General features: G+C 36.4%; 3 protein-coding genes across 4 annotated transcripts; 2 read left to right on the forward strand and 1 right to left on the reverse strand.

Moving 5' to 3' along the window:
• Positions 1 to 3,054: 3,054 nt before the first annotated feature.
• On the forward strand, positions 3,055 to 3,552 carry LOC130998256 (uncharacterized). Its single transcript, XM_057923687.1, has one exon. The coding sequence runs from the start codon at positions 3,055 to 3,057 to the stop codon at positions 3,550 to 3,552; it is 498 nt and encodes a 165-aa protein (XP_057779670.1).
• A 2,556-nt stretch (positions 3,553 to 6,108) lies between these two features.
• On the forward strand, positions 6,109 to 8,957 carry LOC130997328 (uncharacterized). The gene is made up of 3 exons (XM_057922614.1): positions 6,109 to 6,528; positions 7,998 to 8,146; positions 8,528 to 8,957. Exons 1-3 carry the CDS (start codon positions 6,343 to 6,345, stop codon positions 8,664 to 8,666), a joined length of 474 nt encoding a protein of 157 aa, XP_057778597.1. The 5' UTR covers positions 6,109 to 6,342; the 3' UTR covers positions 8,667 to 8,957.
• Positions 8,958 to 10,369: 1,412 nt separating this feature from the next.
• Positions 10,370 to 12,263, reverse strand: LOC130997330 (dof zinc finger protein DOF3.7-like). Of its 2 annotated transcripts, none has more exons than XM_057922615.1 (2): positions 11,965 to 12,263; positions 10,370 to 11,477 (listed from the first exon to the last, which is right to left on the reverse strand). In XM_057922615.1, the coding sequence occupies exons 1-2, from the start codon at positions 11,986 to 11,988 to the stop codon at positions 10,698 to 10,700; spliced, it is 804 nt and encodes a 267-aa protein (XP_057778598.1). In that variant the 5' UTR covers positions 11,989 to 12,263; the 3' UTR covers positions 10,370 to 10,697. The 2 variants fall into 2 exon arrangements, with proteins under 2 accessions (XP_057778598.1, XP_057778599.1); XM_057922616.1 differs by lacking the exon at positions 11,965 to 12,263 and adding an exon at positions 11,647 to 11,937.
• Positions 12,264 to 19,056: the final 6,793 nt, after the last annotated feature.

A 19,056-nucleotide genomic window follows, 5' to 3' on the forward strand; every position in this document is an offset into this window, starting at 1 on the left:
ATTATTCAATAAAATTTAATTTAAAAATATAAATTTCCAACTGTGTATAAAATGTAATGATAATTATAATCATTAAATATTTTAAATTATTTGATAATAAAAATTAGTACAATTACACATTATTATAAGGGAGAGTTTACTTTAATAGTAAATTTTTCATTGGAAAAATGATGGATAAGAAAAAAATGAGGAAACATTATCATTTTCTCTCTTTTTTTATCATATATTTGCTAAAAACATTTCAGATCGATTAATGGCGAGAGGCTCGTTGTTGGCATCAGTCCTAATTGCTCAACTAATTATACTTAATTGTGAGGGGATTAACATTAACGAGGTCCCCTTCACATCTGTTGCAGATGCAATACCAGAAAGGGCAGGCAATTATTTTAATCTTATGTCACAAAGTTTATAGCCTTCAAAAAAAAAAAAATGAGAGAGAGAGAATTTTATAGTCTTCCAAGTATACGATTATCTGGGTATATTTCTTTTAGAAGAAAAAAAATATACATGCTATTATTTGGTTATTCTTCGTCTTATCTATACTATATTTAAAAGGCAAGATTTCAATTTGAAATCAATTTCAAATTAATTTCAAAATTGAGTGGCACCCCAACCTCAGGATAATATTTAGGGTTGTACACGAGCCGAGCTAAGCCGAATACTAGCAGGCTTGAGCTTGGCTCGTTTAAATATTCGGGTGTTCGAACTCGGCTCGAGCTCGATGCAAGCTTTTTCTTGTTGATCGAGCTCGGCTCGGGTGTTGCTCGATAATGTCAAATTCGAGCTTGAGCTCGAGCTCGACTCATTAGATGTTCGTATATATGATGTTCGAGCTCGAATTCATTATAAATTTAAGAAAAGTTTCTTAATTAATAGATATATTACTCGAGCTCGAGTTCGACTCGTTTAAGGCTCGTGCGCTAATTCGATTGAAGGCTCGACTGAAGGTTCGTGAACAAGCTCGAGCTCAACGAGCCGAGTACTGTTAGGCTCGAGCTTGGCTCGGTGAAAATCTCGAGCTTGAAATCAGGCTCGAGCTCGGCTCGTTTACTATCGAATCAAGCTCCGAATGTGCATTTTTCTAGCCGAATCTCGAATAGTTTGCGAGTAGCTCTGTTTATTTACAGCCCTAATAATATTATCCAACATTGGAAAGAAAATGAGTGAAAATGGGTTGCCCCAAAAAATATCTCACTTTGCTCGGAGAAAATTTTATATCATAGTAAACATGTGAAAATGATGGAAAATGATATTTTTTTCTCTCTTTTTCCCATCAAAATACTTATCTATTCTATCTGACTCTCTCCTCATTTACTTTACCTTTATTTATTTTATCTATATATTTTTTTTTAATTTACACGCTCCATTTTTTTGGGACAGATGAAATAATACATATTATAATTTTTAAATAATCATGCAAAAGAGGAAGAAAACAAAAGTAATTTAATTTTATGACTAAAAAATGATAAATACATTATTCTAAAAATGATAAATACTTCATTCGTCCCTCAAATAACTTTCTTGGAGGGAGAAGTACATGTTTTAAGATGAAATTATTGAATATATTAGAAATGATAAAAAAAATGTTATAATTAATATTGAAAGATGTTATATTAGTATTGAGAGTGATAAAAAAAATTAAGAGTAATAAGGTATTATTATTAGTGGTGAGATAATATCTTAAAATGTAAAGTAAAATTATTTGAGGGACGATCCAAAAATAAAAGTTAGATTTTTTTTTTTTGTTGGAACAAATGAGTATTATTTTCGCACTGTTGATATACTTTCCGGCTAAAACCTGCGGTCTTCTAAGGGCATCCACAATGGGGGTGCGGAAGTCGGTGCGCACCCCCCCTCCCGCGCAAGCACCCCCTCCCTTTCGAGCCGTCTTCTTCTGCTTCAGCTCCCATAGGTGCAGAGATGGTTTTGGTTGGGTGCGTGTATATCACCGTCCAATCACACAATTTTTGGGTATTTTTTTCTTTAAAAAAAATCTAAACTCACCGTTGGTAGAAGGCTGTTGTTGGCGTGAATTTGTGAAATAGCCGTTCCCAACAGCTATTTCATGTTATTATTATTATTATTATTATTATTATTATTATTATTATTATTATTATTTTTCAATTTTCCTTCATAAATACTACATTTTCCCCCATTTTCATTCACTCATATTATATTTTCTCATTTATATTCTCTCATTCAAAAAATATGTCATTTTCTAATAATTCTTCGTCGAATTCGTCCTCCGACGAAGAAGTGACAAACCAAGGTCATCTTCCATTTCCTGATCCGAATGTCGATCCCGGTTTATTTTTTATGCAGCTTGCTTCCAATTTCATACAAGTAGCGAGTACTTTTAAATTTGATCATCCGCGTCAACCAAAGATGAAGAGTCAAGTCATTCATTGTTATCGTGAAGGCGGTGGTAATCGACTTTATAGGGATTATTTTGCTCCCGAACCGGTGTATGGCCCTCAGTTTTTCCGCTGTCTTTTTCGCATAAGTCGGGAGTTGTTTCTACGCATTGTCAACAGGCTAGAAGTTGATCCATACTTCCAACAACGCGCTGACACCTGTGGCCGTGTTGGATTCTAACCGATCCAGAAGTGTACATCAGCAATTCGTCAATTGGCGTACGGTACTGTCGCTGATTGCTGCAACGAGTATCTCCGTATAGGAGAAACGACGACCTTGGCATGCTTGAAGAAATTCTGTAAAGTCGTTGTTTGTATTTTTGGCAGTCAATATTTGAGGAGGCCAACCACCGTCGATGTTTAAAGACCATTAGCAATGCACGAGGTGAAACATGGGTTCCCTGGAATGTTGGGGAGCCTAGACTGTATGCACTGGACTTGGAAGAATTGTCCGGTGGCTTGGCACGATGCTTACACTCGAGGGGATCACGACTAGCTCACAATTATACTTGAGGCCGTTGCTTCTCAAAATTTGTGGATCCGACACGCCTTCTTTGGAGTCGCTGGCTCAAACAATTACATCAATGTTCTCAACCAGTCGACGTTGTTCAACGACATCCTTTCGGGAAATGAAGCAGCAATGCAATTTGTCGTCAACAGCTCCCACCACACTCGAGGCTACTACCTCATCGATGACATCTACCCAAAGTGGCCGATATTCGTGAAAAGCTTTGCTTTTCCAAGCGACGCGAAGAAGCAGAGGTTCAAAGTGATGCAAGAAGCTGCAAGAAAGGATGTGGAACGAGCTTTTGGTGTTCTTCAACTTCGTTGGAATATTGTCAAAGGTTCGGCTCGTTTATGGAAGAATGAGCATATGAGCAGTATCATGTTTGCGTGCATCATATTGCACAACATGATAATTGAGGATGAAGGGGCGGACACAATCGATTGGAAAGTCGAGGCTGGCGGTGAGGGATCAAGCAGCGGTCCTCATACAGAGTTCAACACTGGAGCACCGTCGGATTTTGCTGCCTATATGGCCCAAAGCTCAAACCTCAAGGACAGCCGTTTGCACGCTCGACTCTGCGACGATTTAGTCGAGCATATATGGGCACGCTTTGGTCCCATCAAGTCATAGGTCGTAGATTCAATTTTCTCAAAATTATTGTAATGTTTATTTTAATTTTTTTAATTAATGTAATATTTGCCTTTTATTTTAATGAAAATTAAGTTGTTAACTTTAATGTTAAACTTAGTTTAAAATAACATTAAAATTAAATATAAAATGAAAATAAAAATTTAAGAGTTGAGGGGTGTGATTATCCCATTATGGAGGGTGTGTTCTTAAATGGCGGGGACCATATTTAAAAGTCCACCTTGGCTCTCTATTGTGGATGGCATAAATTACTGATATGGTCAAGTTGCAAAGAGCTCCACATTCAACATTAAGGTAATAGGCTCGCCGTTGTCACCTTTAGGCGAGTTAATGCAATTGGATTTGTCATAAAACAATTCACTTATCTTTTTAAAATCAATTGGAGTAATAGTGTAAAATTGCAAGCGATTGACGACGCTTCACTTTGTCATCCACTGTCGGCGCATCATTCTTTTCCATCGCCATTTTTTCAACCAAATTCACCTTCGCCAACTCTACCTTACATTTCACTGCCGACTGCGGCCCGGTGGAGGCGTTTTTCGAACTCAAAGAATAAGGAAATTGGGGATTTTTTTTTGGTTAGGGTTAACATAGAGGTCATTATCACGTATAACACCCTATATTCGACTTGGGCTCACCTAAACCCCCGAAGTCCTTAATTTCGTGCAATTATATCATCTGCCCTAACGTCAACTAAACGTCGTCTGTTTTCAATTTTTTTTTTAATTTTAATCGGTGGGCTTTTCGTTCTCTCTATCCTTCCTGTTACTCCCTCCCTTGCCACTTCCCTCTGAGTATTGCATAAGACTTAGAAGTGCCTAATTATGGCTTATACAAACTCTTCTTCTCCATCTCCTTGTTGATCTGGACAATGGAGTGGATGCTTTGCAACCCGGATTTGAGCTTAGAATCTTCCATCAACAAATCTTGTGACATCAAAGTCACAAGAGGGATAACATTCTCCCTTGCGAAATCCTCTTGATCCAAGGGGTAGTGCTCTGCCATTCTCGCCATCAAATTTGCAACCCTACCTGAACCTTCATGGTTGAATCGCCTAAAACTTGTACAATAGTTGGAACCCCAGATTCATCAATGATTGCTCGAACCCTTAATACATCATTAGCTAAATTATAGAGTGCGGAAGCAGCGACAACTTGCTCCTCTGGCGAAGAACTATACTTTAACAACTTCAACAATGGCGGAATACTGCGTTCTTCGACTATAGTCTACTTGTTATCTTTGGCTAATAAAGCTAACACATTCACAACTTCGATTTTATCCGGCAATTGACCCATATACAGTGAAGAATCGAAAGACCAAACCCAAGAAATCATAGGATCGTTACTAGCGATGGAGGGTAAAGTGAGGACGATACCTCCGCCGCCCGCTTCGTAGACGCTGAGGACCCATTTCATGTCCGCCGGGGAAGAGTCGAGAAGGTTGTGCAGCTTCCTGAATTCCGCGTTGGAAACGATGGTGCCCACCGATTAAAATTAAAAAAAATTGAAAATAGACGACGTTTAGTCGACGTTATGGTAGAGGGTTTAATTGCATGAAATTAAAGACTTCGGGAGTTTAGTTGAGCCCAAGTCGACTATAGAGTGATATACGTGATAAGGGCCTATATGTTAGGGGCGTATTTGATACTTAACCATTTTTTCTTTAATAGTATGGTATTTAAAGAATGAGACATTTTTGCCTATGAACACTTTATATATTATGGTAATTTTACGAACCAAGTTAATTTTAGAGTTGAAAATTTGATACTTCCCCATCACAATCCAATAGACCTAGAGCTTAGACGTGAATATTAAGAAATGAATAATTTATACTCCCTCTGTCCCGCTCAAGATGCTACATATTCCTTTTTGGACCGTCCCAACCAAGATGCTACATTTCTATATTTGGCAAAAATAAAGAATTTTAAACACTTAATTAACACTAATTAAGTACTTCTTTATTACATTCTCTCTCCTACTTTATCACTTTATTATCTTCTCTCTTACTTTATCACTTCATTATTTTCTCTCTCCCACTTTATCACTTTATTATTACACACTTAAAACATTAATCTACAACTCCTTAAATCCCGTGTCGAAAAGTAAATGTAGCGTCTTGACCGGGACGGAGGGAGTAATAAAATAAGAGAGATAAATTTATTTTTTTAAGAATATATTTATCCAAAAAATAAGAGATAATTATGTGTGAGATACAATGACATTTTGATGTAAATAATGATTTATGTGAGGATATTTGTTATGTATTGACTTTTCATTTTAAGATGTGATCTACTGAAATGAGACGCCCAAATACAAAAAATGACCTATTGAATTGGGACAGATCAAATTTCAATAGAGACAGATGAAATACAAATGATATAAAGTCAATAATTTCAAATTAAAAAAAAAATAATTTAAAAATAATAGTACAAAAATAATTCAAGATTTATAACAAATATTTAAACTTAAAAAAACTATGTTTATCCACCTAAACCAAAATTTGGACGGGACTCATCCATTCCCATGGATTAATTACTACAATGATACTTTTTGTTTAATTAAAAAGAAAAATTGGAAAAAGAAAGGCTTTATCTGGAAAACCGCGATCGGAAAAAAGCAAAACAAACACGCCACACACCCGCCCTCCTTAGACACGATTACTCCATCATTTCGATCACTCCGAACCCGTCCCGCCACCTTCTACGACGCCGTTCCATCGATTATCCGGGTCGGATCTATATATCGAATTCGGACCCAAACGCGATCGGCGATTATGGGAAAACTCTACGTGCAGATGGCGCCACCGGCGGATCTGAACCGGAACACCGAGTGGTTCACCTATCCCGGTGTATGGACTACCTACATATTGATTCTCTTCTTCTCATGGCTTGTCGTTCTGTCCGTCACCAATTGCACCCCCGGCATGGCGTGGACGATCGTCAATGTCTGCCATTTCCTCGTATGTTATCGCCGCTCAATTTTTGTCTCTTCTAATTATTATGTTTGGGGGAAAGATGGGGAGGTGGTTTATCTTGGATTTAATTTGGGCGTTTTGTGCACTAGGGTTAGGTGGTTATTATTTTGGCGTAGGTTCTGTATCCGCGCCCGATTGTAGCTCGGATCTCCTGTACGCCAACATGATGCTCGAATTTCGGCTTGAGTTCTTTTATTTGTTTTAATTGTTAGATAATTAAATCCGGGATGACTCAAATTGGATAATTTGTCAATTTGTAATTGTTGAGTCGGTCTCGATTTTAGATTTGAGAACTGGCAACTGCGAATGTGTTAGAGGTGCAGCTCAAATAAGCTTATTGGCTATTAACCCTAGCCAAGATGTGAGCTGCTTGGTTCATTGTAGCCCGATGTTTATGTGATTGTTCTTGGACTGTCCTTGGTACGTTGTTATATACTTTTTCTAACCCAGAATGGTCTCTGATTTATGGCTCTTTCGGGCCATTCTTGGTGTCCTGAACATGGTTACATTTTTGAATATATGATTCTTTAATGGGCTGCTTTTTGGACTCTCAACTGGTGAGAAGTTTTTGTGCTGGGCTTTGGTCTATTAATAAAATTGGGGCTATGACTAGGCGACTCAAAAATCGTATAGCTGTTGGTTGTGCTTGTTTCTCACATGAACGGATGAGCTAGAAAGTGGTGCGTACTAGTGTTTGTGGAGGGTGCTTCTGATATGGTAGTGGTTCTTGCATCTGATCTATTTTAGAATTTTGTTGACATGATCACTTTCTCCTTCCGATGTTGCATTCCTGGAATTTGATGTTTAGAATGCTTTTGCACCCTACTATAATAGTACTCCCTCCGTCCCCGAAATAACTTCCTAGGAGGGGGGTGGGGGGCATGGGTTTTAAGACAAAAAAGGTGAAAAGTAAGGGTAAATCAGGTATTGAGAGTGGTGAAAAGGTGAAAAGTGAGCGTAAATGGGGTATTGTTAGTGGTGGGTATAGACCAAAAATAGAAAGGGAAGTTTTTTGGGGACATACCAAAAAGGAAAGTTAGGAAGTTATTTATGGGATGGAAGGAGTTGATACTATCATCCTTTTCCATATTGCCTAGTAGGCAGACCAATGGATTCTTGGCCATTGGGAACTCAGCGGGAGAGACTCTAGTATCAAATATTCAAAATGTTTGTTGAGTTTGCTTATGTAGAGATTTGTATGGTGTCTCTTTACTGCTTGTCCAAGAACAGTACTCTTGTTGCATGCAGTGTGATAGTTTTAAATCTAACAACATATAGGAGTGTGTGTGTGTGTGTGTTTCTGCAAACCATGAAGTTCTTCTACATATGATTTTAAGCTTGTTTTTAGATGAAGACCAATAGCCTCCTTGATGTGCCTACAACTGAACTTTTTTCTGCTGGCTGAAGATTAGTGGGGGTTCTTTCTGACATGACAGTTTTGGTTCTATGTGTAGGTAACTTACCACTTCTTCCACTGGAAAAAAGGAACTCCTTTTGGTGATGATCAGGGAATCTATAATAGCTTGACATGGTGGGAGCAGATTGACAATGGAAAGCAGCTCACTCGCAACAGAAAGTTCCTCACAGTTGTTCCAGTCGTTCTGTAAGCACTCACCTCCTTCAGTTTTGTTGTTTTATATTGAGAACAATGCTATATATCTATATCTCTTGAGATTATATATGAGAATGAGGACTGCTGTGTATTTGATTACAATATCTGGTGGCTTCACCCTGATATTGATATAGTTTTAGTCACCCTCTGCTGTGATAAAAAACTAAAATGTCATGTGTCAATGGGATAACTACTTTTCTGGTAAGGTGGCTGTCAAATGAGTCTTGAATGACTTCTAAATTCTTAAAGAAACAACATAGTAACAAGGTGCTTTTCTGACTATACTTCTGTTGTGAAAGAAATTTGGTATTTCTTCTTTGTTTCTTGCTACATAATAATCATGTTCCTTTTTTTCATTTGCTCTGTTGACAGTTACTTGATAGCCTCACACACGACGGATTACCAATACCCAATGCTGCTCTTCAACACAGTGGCAGTGCTTGTGTTGGTTGTTGCCAAGTTCCCTAATATGCACAAGGTCCGAATCTTCGGAATCAATGGGGATATGTGAACTGCCACTTCTTCCAACAGTTCATCTTAACTTAGTAGTTGGAAAATGCTTGATCCTCACAATTTCTGTAAAGAAGGTTATGCATCTTTGGTTTATAGAGTCTGCATCTGGAACTGATGAGTACGTTTTGGTCTATGTAGCATATTTTGCTCTACTGTTTTTATGGGCACCCTTAAACTGAGAAGCACTAAATTGTAAACAAGTTGTTTATTCACACTAGAAATTTTGTATACTTGGAAGATCACTATGTTATCAGTGTCTTGCTCTGGCTTATAATCGATCTTCGTATCATTGACTGCTCTTATTGGCTGAAAATCATGCATATCAAGGGGTGAACTACTTCAATACTTCCACCAGTACTTGTCACTCAATCATTTTATGCTCTATTTTTCGAATTCTTGATTCTTGATAACTAGGAATTGTTGGTCAACCTAGAAAAGCACTTTTCTTACCTCTGTAAATACACTTTTCGAATTTTGTTTACTTCTGTTTTTGACATAGATTTGCATGAATATTTCTGGGTACAGTTTCATTTAGGCAATGTTTGGAAGGACCCTTGAATGCTAGCTCCAAATTAGTGTATAGTGTTTGTGTCGGACTTTATATTGTGGTCTGAACGTTAAGTTGTGGGACATGTTTGCTATGATTGACACTCATGACTTATGGCTATATATGTAATTAATCAGCCAAACAATTGATTAGGTGAGATTTTGGGTTGAGGCAGGTAAATTTGAATAGGCTTTTACGCACTATAATATAATTTAGGTCTGATTTCAAATGACTATCGAAGTTTATGGATAAAACACCTTATTTATAAAGTGATGAATTGCTTATATATTTTCATAATTTAAAAATAATTCCTAATTTATCTTCTAAAATAAAATTTTATTTTATCCAAATATCTCTCTCTATATATATATCTATAGAAAAATCGGATTTAGAATTCCCCTGCATTCGGGAGTTGAAAATGTATGTGGGCTCTCAAGAATTCAAACTCACACTGTGGCCATTGCAAGTGTTTCTTTTTTTATGATGTAATTGATTACTCTTATTTGAAGTGCTTTCTTAGCTGGAAGAATCTCAGTCAAGATGTGACCATTATTATAAACATGGACCTTAAAGACTTCCATCTAGGGATCGGGGCTTCTTTTTCCCCTTCGGTGGGTTGTGAGTGAGGCTATTTAAAATAAGATCAACTTTTCATTACACCTTGAGAGAATAGTGAAAATATCTTATTTTATAATTAATTTTATGATAGAATATATGATGTCAAATTTCTCATTTTCTCTATATGATCGATGTAAATAATTCTTTACATTAAGTCTTCTCATTTCATGCTTTAGTTAGAGGTGTAAATTGGTACACTTCCTTGATGCAAGAGCTCTGAGGGCTGGTGATAATATGCACTTTAACACAACAATGATAATATGCCATAAGAAATGGGGAACATTACCTCATGCTGCTAATATCATTTCCCTGCAGCTTTAAGCTTTACGGTGGACAATTATATACATATAGCAAATGTTAATTAATTATGCAGATAATTAATAAATCGAGTGTAAAAGCTAAAATTCTTGATAAAAATTTCGAGCGCTAGCTTTATTGTCTCCTCTTTCGAATGATTCAAGTACACAGAACAGTACATGAAGAAGATGAATTTGTGGTTGTCACCCCCATTTATGAAGCTAATTGAAGACACATAATTCTCAAACATTTAAGAGGAGAATAATTAATACAATAATGTGCACAAAATAAGCAACAACTTTAATTTTGGTAAGATAACGAATAGTACTAGAAGCTCACTTTAAGCAATTGAAGCTACCTAGTTGGCCTCAATTACTACTTAAAAGTGAAATTAAAAAAAAAAAAAAACACTAAGAAATACATAAACACTTTATGCAGTATGTATGTTAGTTCTGAACAACTCCCAAACAGCTAACCAACCATGACACTAGAGAAATTAAGAAAAAGATTGACAAAAAACAAGAAATAAATTTGGAATTAACTTTTTTTATAAAAAGAAAAGGTTCTTCACCAAGAAGCTCCACCTAACATTCCATTCCAGAATCCATTGGAATTCTCGTGGCCCTTATCTTGATCTTGATCGCTGGAGTTTCGTCTGGCTGCACCCAACGTAAACATGAGGCTTCCAATATTAGCGTTATTCTCTTGAGGCACGTTGTACGAGCTCTCCGTTCGGCTCCCACCGACGGCGACGGGGAACGACAGCTGCGGCGGCTTGCATTCTTGGAACGGGAAACCAGCTGATGCGAAGATGGCACTGTTTTGATCGTGAAGAGGAAAGAAGCCCCTGGCTGCAATGCCGCCGTTGGTGAAGAAATTTAGGGGTGAGAGAGGAGTAGTGGTTGTGGAAGAGGAAGTGTTTGCATTGCTGGTGTCGAGGAAGTGGGTGTAATCAGGTTGGAACCCTAGATTGAGATCCTGGCCGGCTTGGTCATGGATTTTAGGGTTAGGGTTTTGAGATGAGAATGGAGGGTTGAGATCAGGGAGCTTGTGAGGGGTGATGATTGAGGAGGAGGAGGAAGATCTCTTGTTCTTGCGAGAACCGCCGCCGACGGGAACATTCCTTAGGGTTCCGCCCTCGGTCCAGTAGCGGCGGCAGGTCTTGCAGAAGTATCTAGGCTGGGTGAGGCTGTAGTTGTTGTAGTAGCAGAATTTGGTGTTTGTGGAGTGGCATCTTGGGCAATTTATGGCTTGATCTTTCTGTGGCCTCACTTTCCTTTCTGTTGATGGCTTGCTGCTGCATGCATTTGGACCACCTTCTGCCATGGATCTTGCAACTCCGAATTCCTTAAGGAAAAACAAAAAGGTGAAATTAATCATCAATTTCTCAGATTTGCTGGAAAAAAAGATGTGTTTGGGATTGGTGAAAAATGCTAGAAAATGTTTTTTTTTGGAAAAGAAGAAGAAGAAGAAGCTATTCCTAGCTAGAAAACTAGGATGAAGAGAGAATTGGAACCTTTTTCCTAATTATTGAAAAATATCAATTACTAACACATGCACCTTATTTGGATAAATTTTAAGAATTCTGGAGGAAAAAAAAGGTACAAGCTAGGTGAAGAACAAAAATGGAGAAAGAATGTAATTAAATATAGAGTGATTTGTTTCCTCTCTTGTATATATCTAAGAGAGGTTAAAAATTCAGCAAAAAAGTGAGTTCACAAAGCAAATAAAATAAAAATCAAGGCTATGTGTACATAAACCCTAGCTAGTTCTACGCAAAAGAGTTTTTTGTTTTTATAACAGAAATCAAGAAAAAGTTAAAAACTCTTCGCACCTGCGTCCATTGAGCACTATCCATGGATGTTTCTGAAGAAGGAAAAAAAGGGGGGGTTATTACAAAAAGGCAAAGTGATGGAGAAAATTCACCTAGTTTGTCTGCAGCTGTCTTTGATGCAAGGAAAGAATGTTTTTGAGTTGTTTGTATGTTGGCTTTCTTTTTTTTGAGTTGGCTAACTTTATGGATGATGGGAGGAAAAAGGGGAAATGCTGTGGATTGTTTGTTTTGACTGCACTCATATCAAATAGATAATAATATAAATTTTTAATATAGTGTGAACTTTTTTGTACTAATCTTATTTAATTCTCTGGTTAGTGCTATGTGAATGTATATCTTCTCTGGTGGGTTTCTGCTTTTTTGACTCTTGAGATATGTATTCTTCATATTTGATCCCCACTTTGTTATATATTGATTAATTATTTTCTCAGATTATGGTTTGGTCAATTTGTTCTCCATCCAATTAATTCATGGATGTTTCCTCGGTGATTTTTTATTAAGAAAATGAAAACAGGAAAAATCCTCTGAACTTTCCTAATTCTTATGGATTACAAAAGGGGTTAATTAAAACTTAAAAGGGTACATTGTCATAGTTTAGAGATTTGAAATTTAAAAATAAAAGGCATCATTGTTCCACAAAGACACATATTAGACCATCTTTTCTTTCTTTATGCTTTATTGATGGATAGTTCTTCCTTTTTATGCTTCTAAAGGGGTGATGTGTTTGCATGTTCAAAACCATCATCATCACAAGAAAACCCTTTTTCTTTAAGGGGAAAGTGACTAAATGAGAATGATATAATTACATGCATGAAAAAATTAATTTATTTCATGACTTCATAAATATTAGTATTACATAATATATGTACACACATATATCAAAATAATCTTGAAGAAATCTTTTAAGCATTAAACATCCATCGTTTCTAACTCTCTTTTCCCAACTGATAAATCATTCTTCAACTACTTTTAAAGATGAGTCCAAGAGAGATTGCTTACCAACCAAAGCATTTTGCAATTTATCTTTTTGCTACTTGTTTGCATATATCTTTTGCATGCGTGTAACTTTCTATAATGACCATCATATATGTGGGAAATTTTATTCCCACACTTGAGTATTTTGCAAAAGGGATATGATCGTCGTTGAATAAATATGTAATATTACAAACAAACCATTAAAGTCCAAAATCTATCTATATTAATTCTCTCTATAAATAGTTTAGTTTCATCATTGTATATACATGTGTTAATCAGGTGCTAATTAAACCGATGTAACTAAAAGAACCAGATATATGAGACCGATTATTGAAATAAGATAGGGATTTTTACTAATCTCATGCGATATTTAGAGTATTTGGAATTGGTACACAGGAAATTCCAACACCTGCTAAGTTGCTAACTCCTATTTATATTTGACATTCTTAGCTATCTCTTTCTTAATGCTTCATTGATCAATTTTGTTGTGCTTTTCTTCTATATAAAATGACCATTTTGCTTAGTAAAATGTAGATGATAATCAGTGGCGACTCTAGGATTTGTCATTAAGGGGTGCTGGATTTATTGAAATATGACGTCTGAAAATATTTGTACGGTCCCGAACTAAATTTTTTTGAGCATTCCATACGGTTCATTTTTATATCTAAATATAGTCTAAATAGACTTAATTTTTTTTTAGGAAAAAATGGACTTTATTAGAATTAGAATCAATCACTTAATATAATAAATAGCTATTCGTAATTTCATTAATTCAACAACAACTACATTCAAAGCATATAAAGTGAACTACTTAATTCGATGCATTTTTTTTTTAATTACTTCACCTTCTAAAAAAATAAACTAATTTATTAATAATTCATAATTTTACTTTAACTCGATGATTGACTCAATATTCAATATTAAAAATTAACTAAGAAAGAGAAATGAGACAAAACTATCACAACTTTAACAAACTAATATAACAAATCACTGTAAAATGTTAAGCAATTAATGTGGATATATAATTATTAAAATAATGTATATTTTTTCTTGCATTTCTTTATATATATATATATATATATATATATATATATGTATATTTAAAAAAATGGGATAATTGTACCCTCTTGCACCCATGTACGTCCGCCCCTGGTTCGAAGGTAATGTTTTAGAGCAGTGATATTTTATACTGCTTATTTTCGTATTTTTATTGCAGTATAGATTATGAATCTAGGTCTAGAATTTCGTGTTCTTATTTGCGTTGCGTGAAACCGATTTCGCACGAACAAGAAGGATCATGCGAACTTCATATGTTTGCATGAAGTTCACACATTCGCATGGACGCGTGAATTTCGCTCTTGCATGAATGAGTGAATGTCTCTTTCTCTCTTAAGTGTGCATTTCACATGATCTCGTAACAATCCAATATTTGTGTGCGATTAATATTTTACTAATAAAGTTATACTCCCTCTGTCCCAATCTAATAGGCCACAAGGTCTGGGCATAGATGTTAATCGAGAAATGAATAGTTTATAATAAAATAGGAGAGTCAAAGTATTTTTTTAGGCTATATTTGTTCAAAAAATATGAGAGAGAAACGGAGATATTATTTTTTAAGTGAAATGAGAGATCATTATGTGTGGGCCACAATGACATTTGGTGTAAATAATTAATGAGTTATGTAGGAGTTTTTGTTATGTATTGATTTTTCATTTTAGAAAGTGACCTATTGAAATGGGACGTCCAAAAAAAGAAACGTGACATATTAAATTGGGATCGGGGGAGGGGAGGGTATGAATTACGTAATGTAGATGACCACAAAATTTATGATATTAACACATGAAGGTTCACTGAGAAATTATACTCATGTGAGAGAATCATTCAATATATTCCTAACAATCCGAGATAGAGTGAACGACAATGTGTTGCTCGCATTCGAATTGGCCCTCAATCTTTAACCTCTTCACGTGCGCGGGATGACAAATGGATGTGGTCTCTTGGGGATGATAACTTGACATGGAGTGCCGTTAGTAAGGCTACGAGAGCCAATGATCCTATTTATAGCACTAGAGGGGCATTTAGAGTTGATAAAGGAAATGGTGTTATTGGATCGAGTTCGAGAAGACTCTTAGATGAGGATGAGGATGAGGATGAGGATGAGGATGGGGCGGAGATGGAGATAGAATGGGACATTGGTGAAGAAAAAGTTGATGAAAGAGATGGAAATGATGCATTTTATGTTTATGATCATTGATTAATGATTAGTTGCTTGAGATTTGATCGTACTTTAAGACTTAATTATTTGTGTGTTTTGAGTATTTGTGTGTTTCAAATTAAGTATTCGTGTGTTTAGTAGAAAATATATTATAGGTCAATATATCATAATTTTTATACTTTAGGTACGCCTCATCTACGAAAAGCCAGCACATGCGTTGAAAGCCATGCGCCTAGGCTCCAGGCCAGTTTGAGCATCGATGCACCTTGTGCCTTTTAAAACCAAGCATAAATCGAATATCTATGCTGCTTAGATTGAAAGTACAAATCTGCCCAAGTTCACAACTAGCGAATTCTTTCACCAACTCACTTGCTTTTCTCTCATACATTTGTCCTTAAATTTCAAATGTACAACTTTCTGTAGCCAAACTGCAACATAAGCATTTCATAAAACAAGATAGGTACATAAATTCCTCAGTCAAGATACTCCTTCCATCAACATAAATAAAACGAATGACATGCATACAGTAACAAATAAGAACACCAGAAAAAGAAAATCACTTCAAACATACTAATAATTTTGAATTCTCCAAATCTTGTTACAATTCAAACTTCAAAAATAAATTGTATCAGACTATTGGAGTAGTTAAGATCGTATAAAGAATAACGAAAACTAAAAAGCTTACATCCATTAATTAGTGATTACCATTTTAAGGCTTTGAAATAGGGGAATGAGAAGATTATGATAATAGATCTCCATGGACAAGGCAAATAAATGGAGAGATACAACGATAGAGAGAGAGATAGGATGACATAGAGAATGAAGGGGAGAGAGAGAGATGAATCGTAGAAGTAATCACGAAGGAGCGGCAGCTCAGACGATGACAAAGGCACGACAACGACAATGATTCTTGCCAAACGGGATAGAATTGAAAGAGGGAGAAATTGAAACCCTAGATATTTAGGAGTCTTGAGGTTTAGGGGTAAAAGTAGAAAATGATAGAGGGGAAATGATCATCATTTTTCTCATCACACCAAAAGCTGCGAGAACCGATAAAATTATCGGAGAAGGAAGAGGGATAGAGATGCGGTAGAGAGAGAGCGCGCGAGCGCACAAGGTGAAGGGGAGAAAGAGAGAGAAGGGAAAAAGAATTTTGTTTTAAAATTAAGGGTTAAGTACCAATTTTCCCCCAATCGATGGCGTCCCTATCGCGTACAGGACCCTATAGTCAGTGTTAGAGTTGTTTACTACCTCAACGTGGCAAAATCGAACCAATTTCCTTCCCCCCCCCGCGCATTTTAACGGACACTAACGCCGTTAATTTTTTATTTTTATTTTTAATTATAGTGGACTCCAACTCGCCTTCTCTCTCAAAATTCCGGCCAGGGTCACCACCGTCTGCCTCGTCTCTCCTCTTCTTCTCCGGCGACAAGTGACCATCGCCAGCCCGAAGGTCGCCGCCCTCGTTCTCCTTACCCTCTCGCCTTCTACCCTCCACCCAATGGCTCCCCTCTGCTCTTCACACACACACCACATCAAACAGATACACACATACAGACACCTCACCATCGTCTTTTGCCTATCCGGCGGGGGCCGCTGTTGGCCATAGCCTCAACGCCTCCTCCCTCCCCCCCACATTCCTCTCTCTTCTTCCCTAGCTTCTCTTTCTAAACCAAGCTACAGCAGCACTGCGGCCGCTGTCCTCGGCTCTTCTCTACTGGCCCAACAACATGCTCTGAAATAAAATTGAGAAGAAGCTCAAGGTTGGGAAAATGGATTGAGCAGAAAGCTTAAAATGGATTGTGTGTATAATTGAACAGGCGAGTGAAAGAAAAATTTAAAAATAAGAAACCCTAGATCTATTTTGATTTGGGGAAAGGGAATAAGAGAAGAAGTGATGGAAAATGAGAGAAGAGAAGAAATGACGGGGATGGAGAGAAGCCAGCCTCGCCGCGCCGAAGGCGGCGAGAATCGGCGATGTTCGTTGGAATCTGTGTGTGCGTGTTTGATGTGGTGTGTGTGTGTGTGTATGAAGAACAGAGATGAAAATGGTGAAGAACAAAAAAAAAAATATTTTTTCTAACGGCGTTAGTGTCCGTTAAAACGCAGGGGGACAATTGGTTCGATTTTGCCACGTTGAGGTAGTAAACAGCTCTAACCCTGACTATAGGGTCATGTACGCGATATGGACGCCATCGATAGGGGAAAATTGGTACTTAACCCTAAAATTAAAAGGAGGATCCAATAAATTAAAAAATATATTAAATCATGATCGATGCTTATAGATAACAGTTGATTTAATGGTTGAAATAAGTGTTATATACAAATTAATAAATGCACTCATACATAATATATGGCTTAACGGTTCTGTAACACCGTTATATATGTTATTAAAAGATAACATTCATACGTAACATATGACATGATATTGTATATATGCATATCGATAACACTGCATACGTAAAGGATATTTATTAAAGTGTTATCTTTCACAAAATTTGGATTCACGCATAACAAATTTTCAAAATATTCGTTATGTATGAGTGTTTTCCTAGTAGTGTGATTTGGAGCGGTACTCAAACTAACCTTGGTCAAAGACGATAGCCTCAAGCACAATCCTCTGTCTCCGGAATTTGTTCCATTGTGCCCATGGTCCAACGAAGTTTCTATTCTGAACAGTACTCTCTGATCAGGTTACGACGTCTTGCTTCAGTGCTTGACATATGACCTTCTCTTCATTTAAGCTTTTTTAACCCACAAGCTTCTAATTATCTTCACTATATATTCAGTTGTGCTCATTTCCACTTTCATCATGCTCTGCTTCAATAGTGTGTCCTCTCAGATACAAACTACACGCATAACACATAAAAAAATTTCACAGTATCCAGACAACAGAATAATGATTGATGAATTGAAATTTAATATAACACAAAGCAATTAAAAACATAGAACAAATCAAATAATAAACAACTCTGACCCTAGGAATGCACTATCATTAATTAAACACATGCATTCAATCTATTGATTCAATTACCAATTTAATCCAGCCCTGATGAAAGATCACAACACTATTCATAAGCTTCTCTAACGAACACCTATGAACGTAGATTAATAAATCCCTTATCGCATTCAAGACTCAAATTAATAAATTAACTCTTAACAGCACACAAAGAATAACTTCCTATAGCTTTACCTGTCGCATTCAAGACTCAAGGCTAACACTATATCACGCATTCCTGAATCGACTGAACAATTATCACATTCATGACTCAAACTGAACAGCTAGACATGTAAACTATTGATCAGATAATTCACAAGATAATAAGTATCAGGAATCATGAATCACAAGCTGGAGGGCAAAATGATATCAATAAATCAAACACACATATTTAATTAACTATGTACAAACCCTAGGTTCAGATTAAGAAAACTAGCCAGACATAGCAAAATAAAACATAAACATAATTAAAAAGAACACAATTATAAAAATTAAATTAAATAAAATTCTGAATAAAACTGATGAACAATCTTGAATCTTCAATCCTTGCAGAAATCCGATCCAAGTTCTAAAAACTAGAAAGTAATGAAATATAAAAGTTATAAATCTAAGAAATAAAGTTGGGAACCCTAAATAGGTCAAAAGAAGACCTATATATAGGTACAGGAGATAAATACAATGTAGAACTCGAAAATACTGATAAAATCCAAAAATCTAGCAAAATCCCGAAAATTCGGAAATTCCCGTCAGGCACTATTCACTGCTGCGTGCAAATTTCCTATTTCGGTCATATCTTTCTCGTTCGAACTCCGATTTGCGAACAGTTTGCGCCTATGAACTTGTATCTAGACGAATTACAACTTTCATTAAGACCACCGGTCCAAATTCAGACTACATATTTCTG

The sequence above is a fragment of the Salvia miltiorrhiza genome, chromosome 8 (genome assembly GCF_028751815.1).
Source record: "Salvia miltiorrhiza cultivar Shanhuang (shh) chromosome 8, IMPLAD_Smil_shh, whole genome shotgun sequence".
In the NCBI taxonomy this organism is placed as follows: domain Eukaryota; kingdom Viridiplantae; phylum Streptophyta; class Magnoliopsida; order Lamiales; family Lamiaceae; genus Salvia; species Salvia miltiorrhiza.

Bases quoted from the DNA above. Each gene is read 5' to 3' on its own strand.
- LOC130998256 (XM_057923687.1), top strand. From the start codon at position 3,055: ATGCAATTTGTCGTCAACAGCTCCCACCACACTCGAGGCTACTACCTC.
- LOC130997328 (XM_057922614.1), top strand. From the start codon at position 6,343: ATGGGAAAACTCTACGTGCAGATGGCGCCACCGGCGGATCTGAACCGG. The intron at 6,529-7,997 runs GTATGTTATCGC...TTCTATGTGTAG, and splicing joins TCAATGTCTGCCATTTCCTC to GTAACTTACCACTTCTTCCA. The intron at 8,147-8,527 runs GTAAGCACTCAC...CTCTGTTGACAG, and splicing joins ACAGTTGTTCCAGTCGTTCT to TTACTTGATAGCCTCACACA.
- LOC130997330 (XM_057922615.1), bottom strand. From the start codon at position 11,988: ATGGATAGTGCTCAATGGACGCAG. The intron at 11,478-11,964 runs GTGCGAAGAGTT...TTTTTCCTTAAG, and splicing joins ATAGTGCTCAATGGACGCAG to GAATTCGGAGTTGCAAGATC.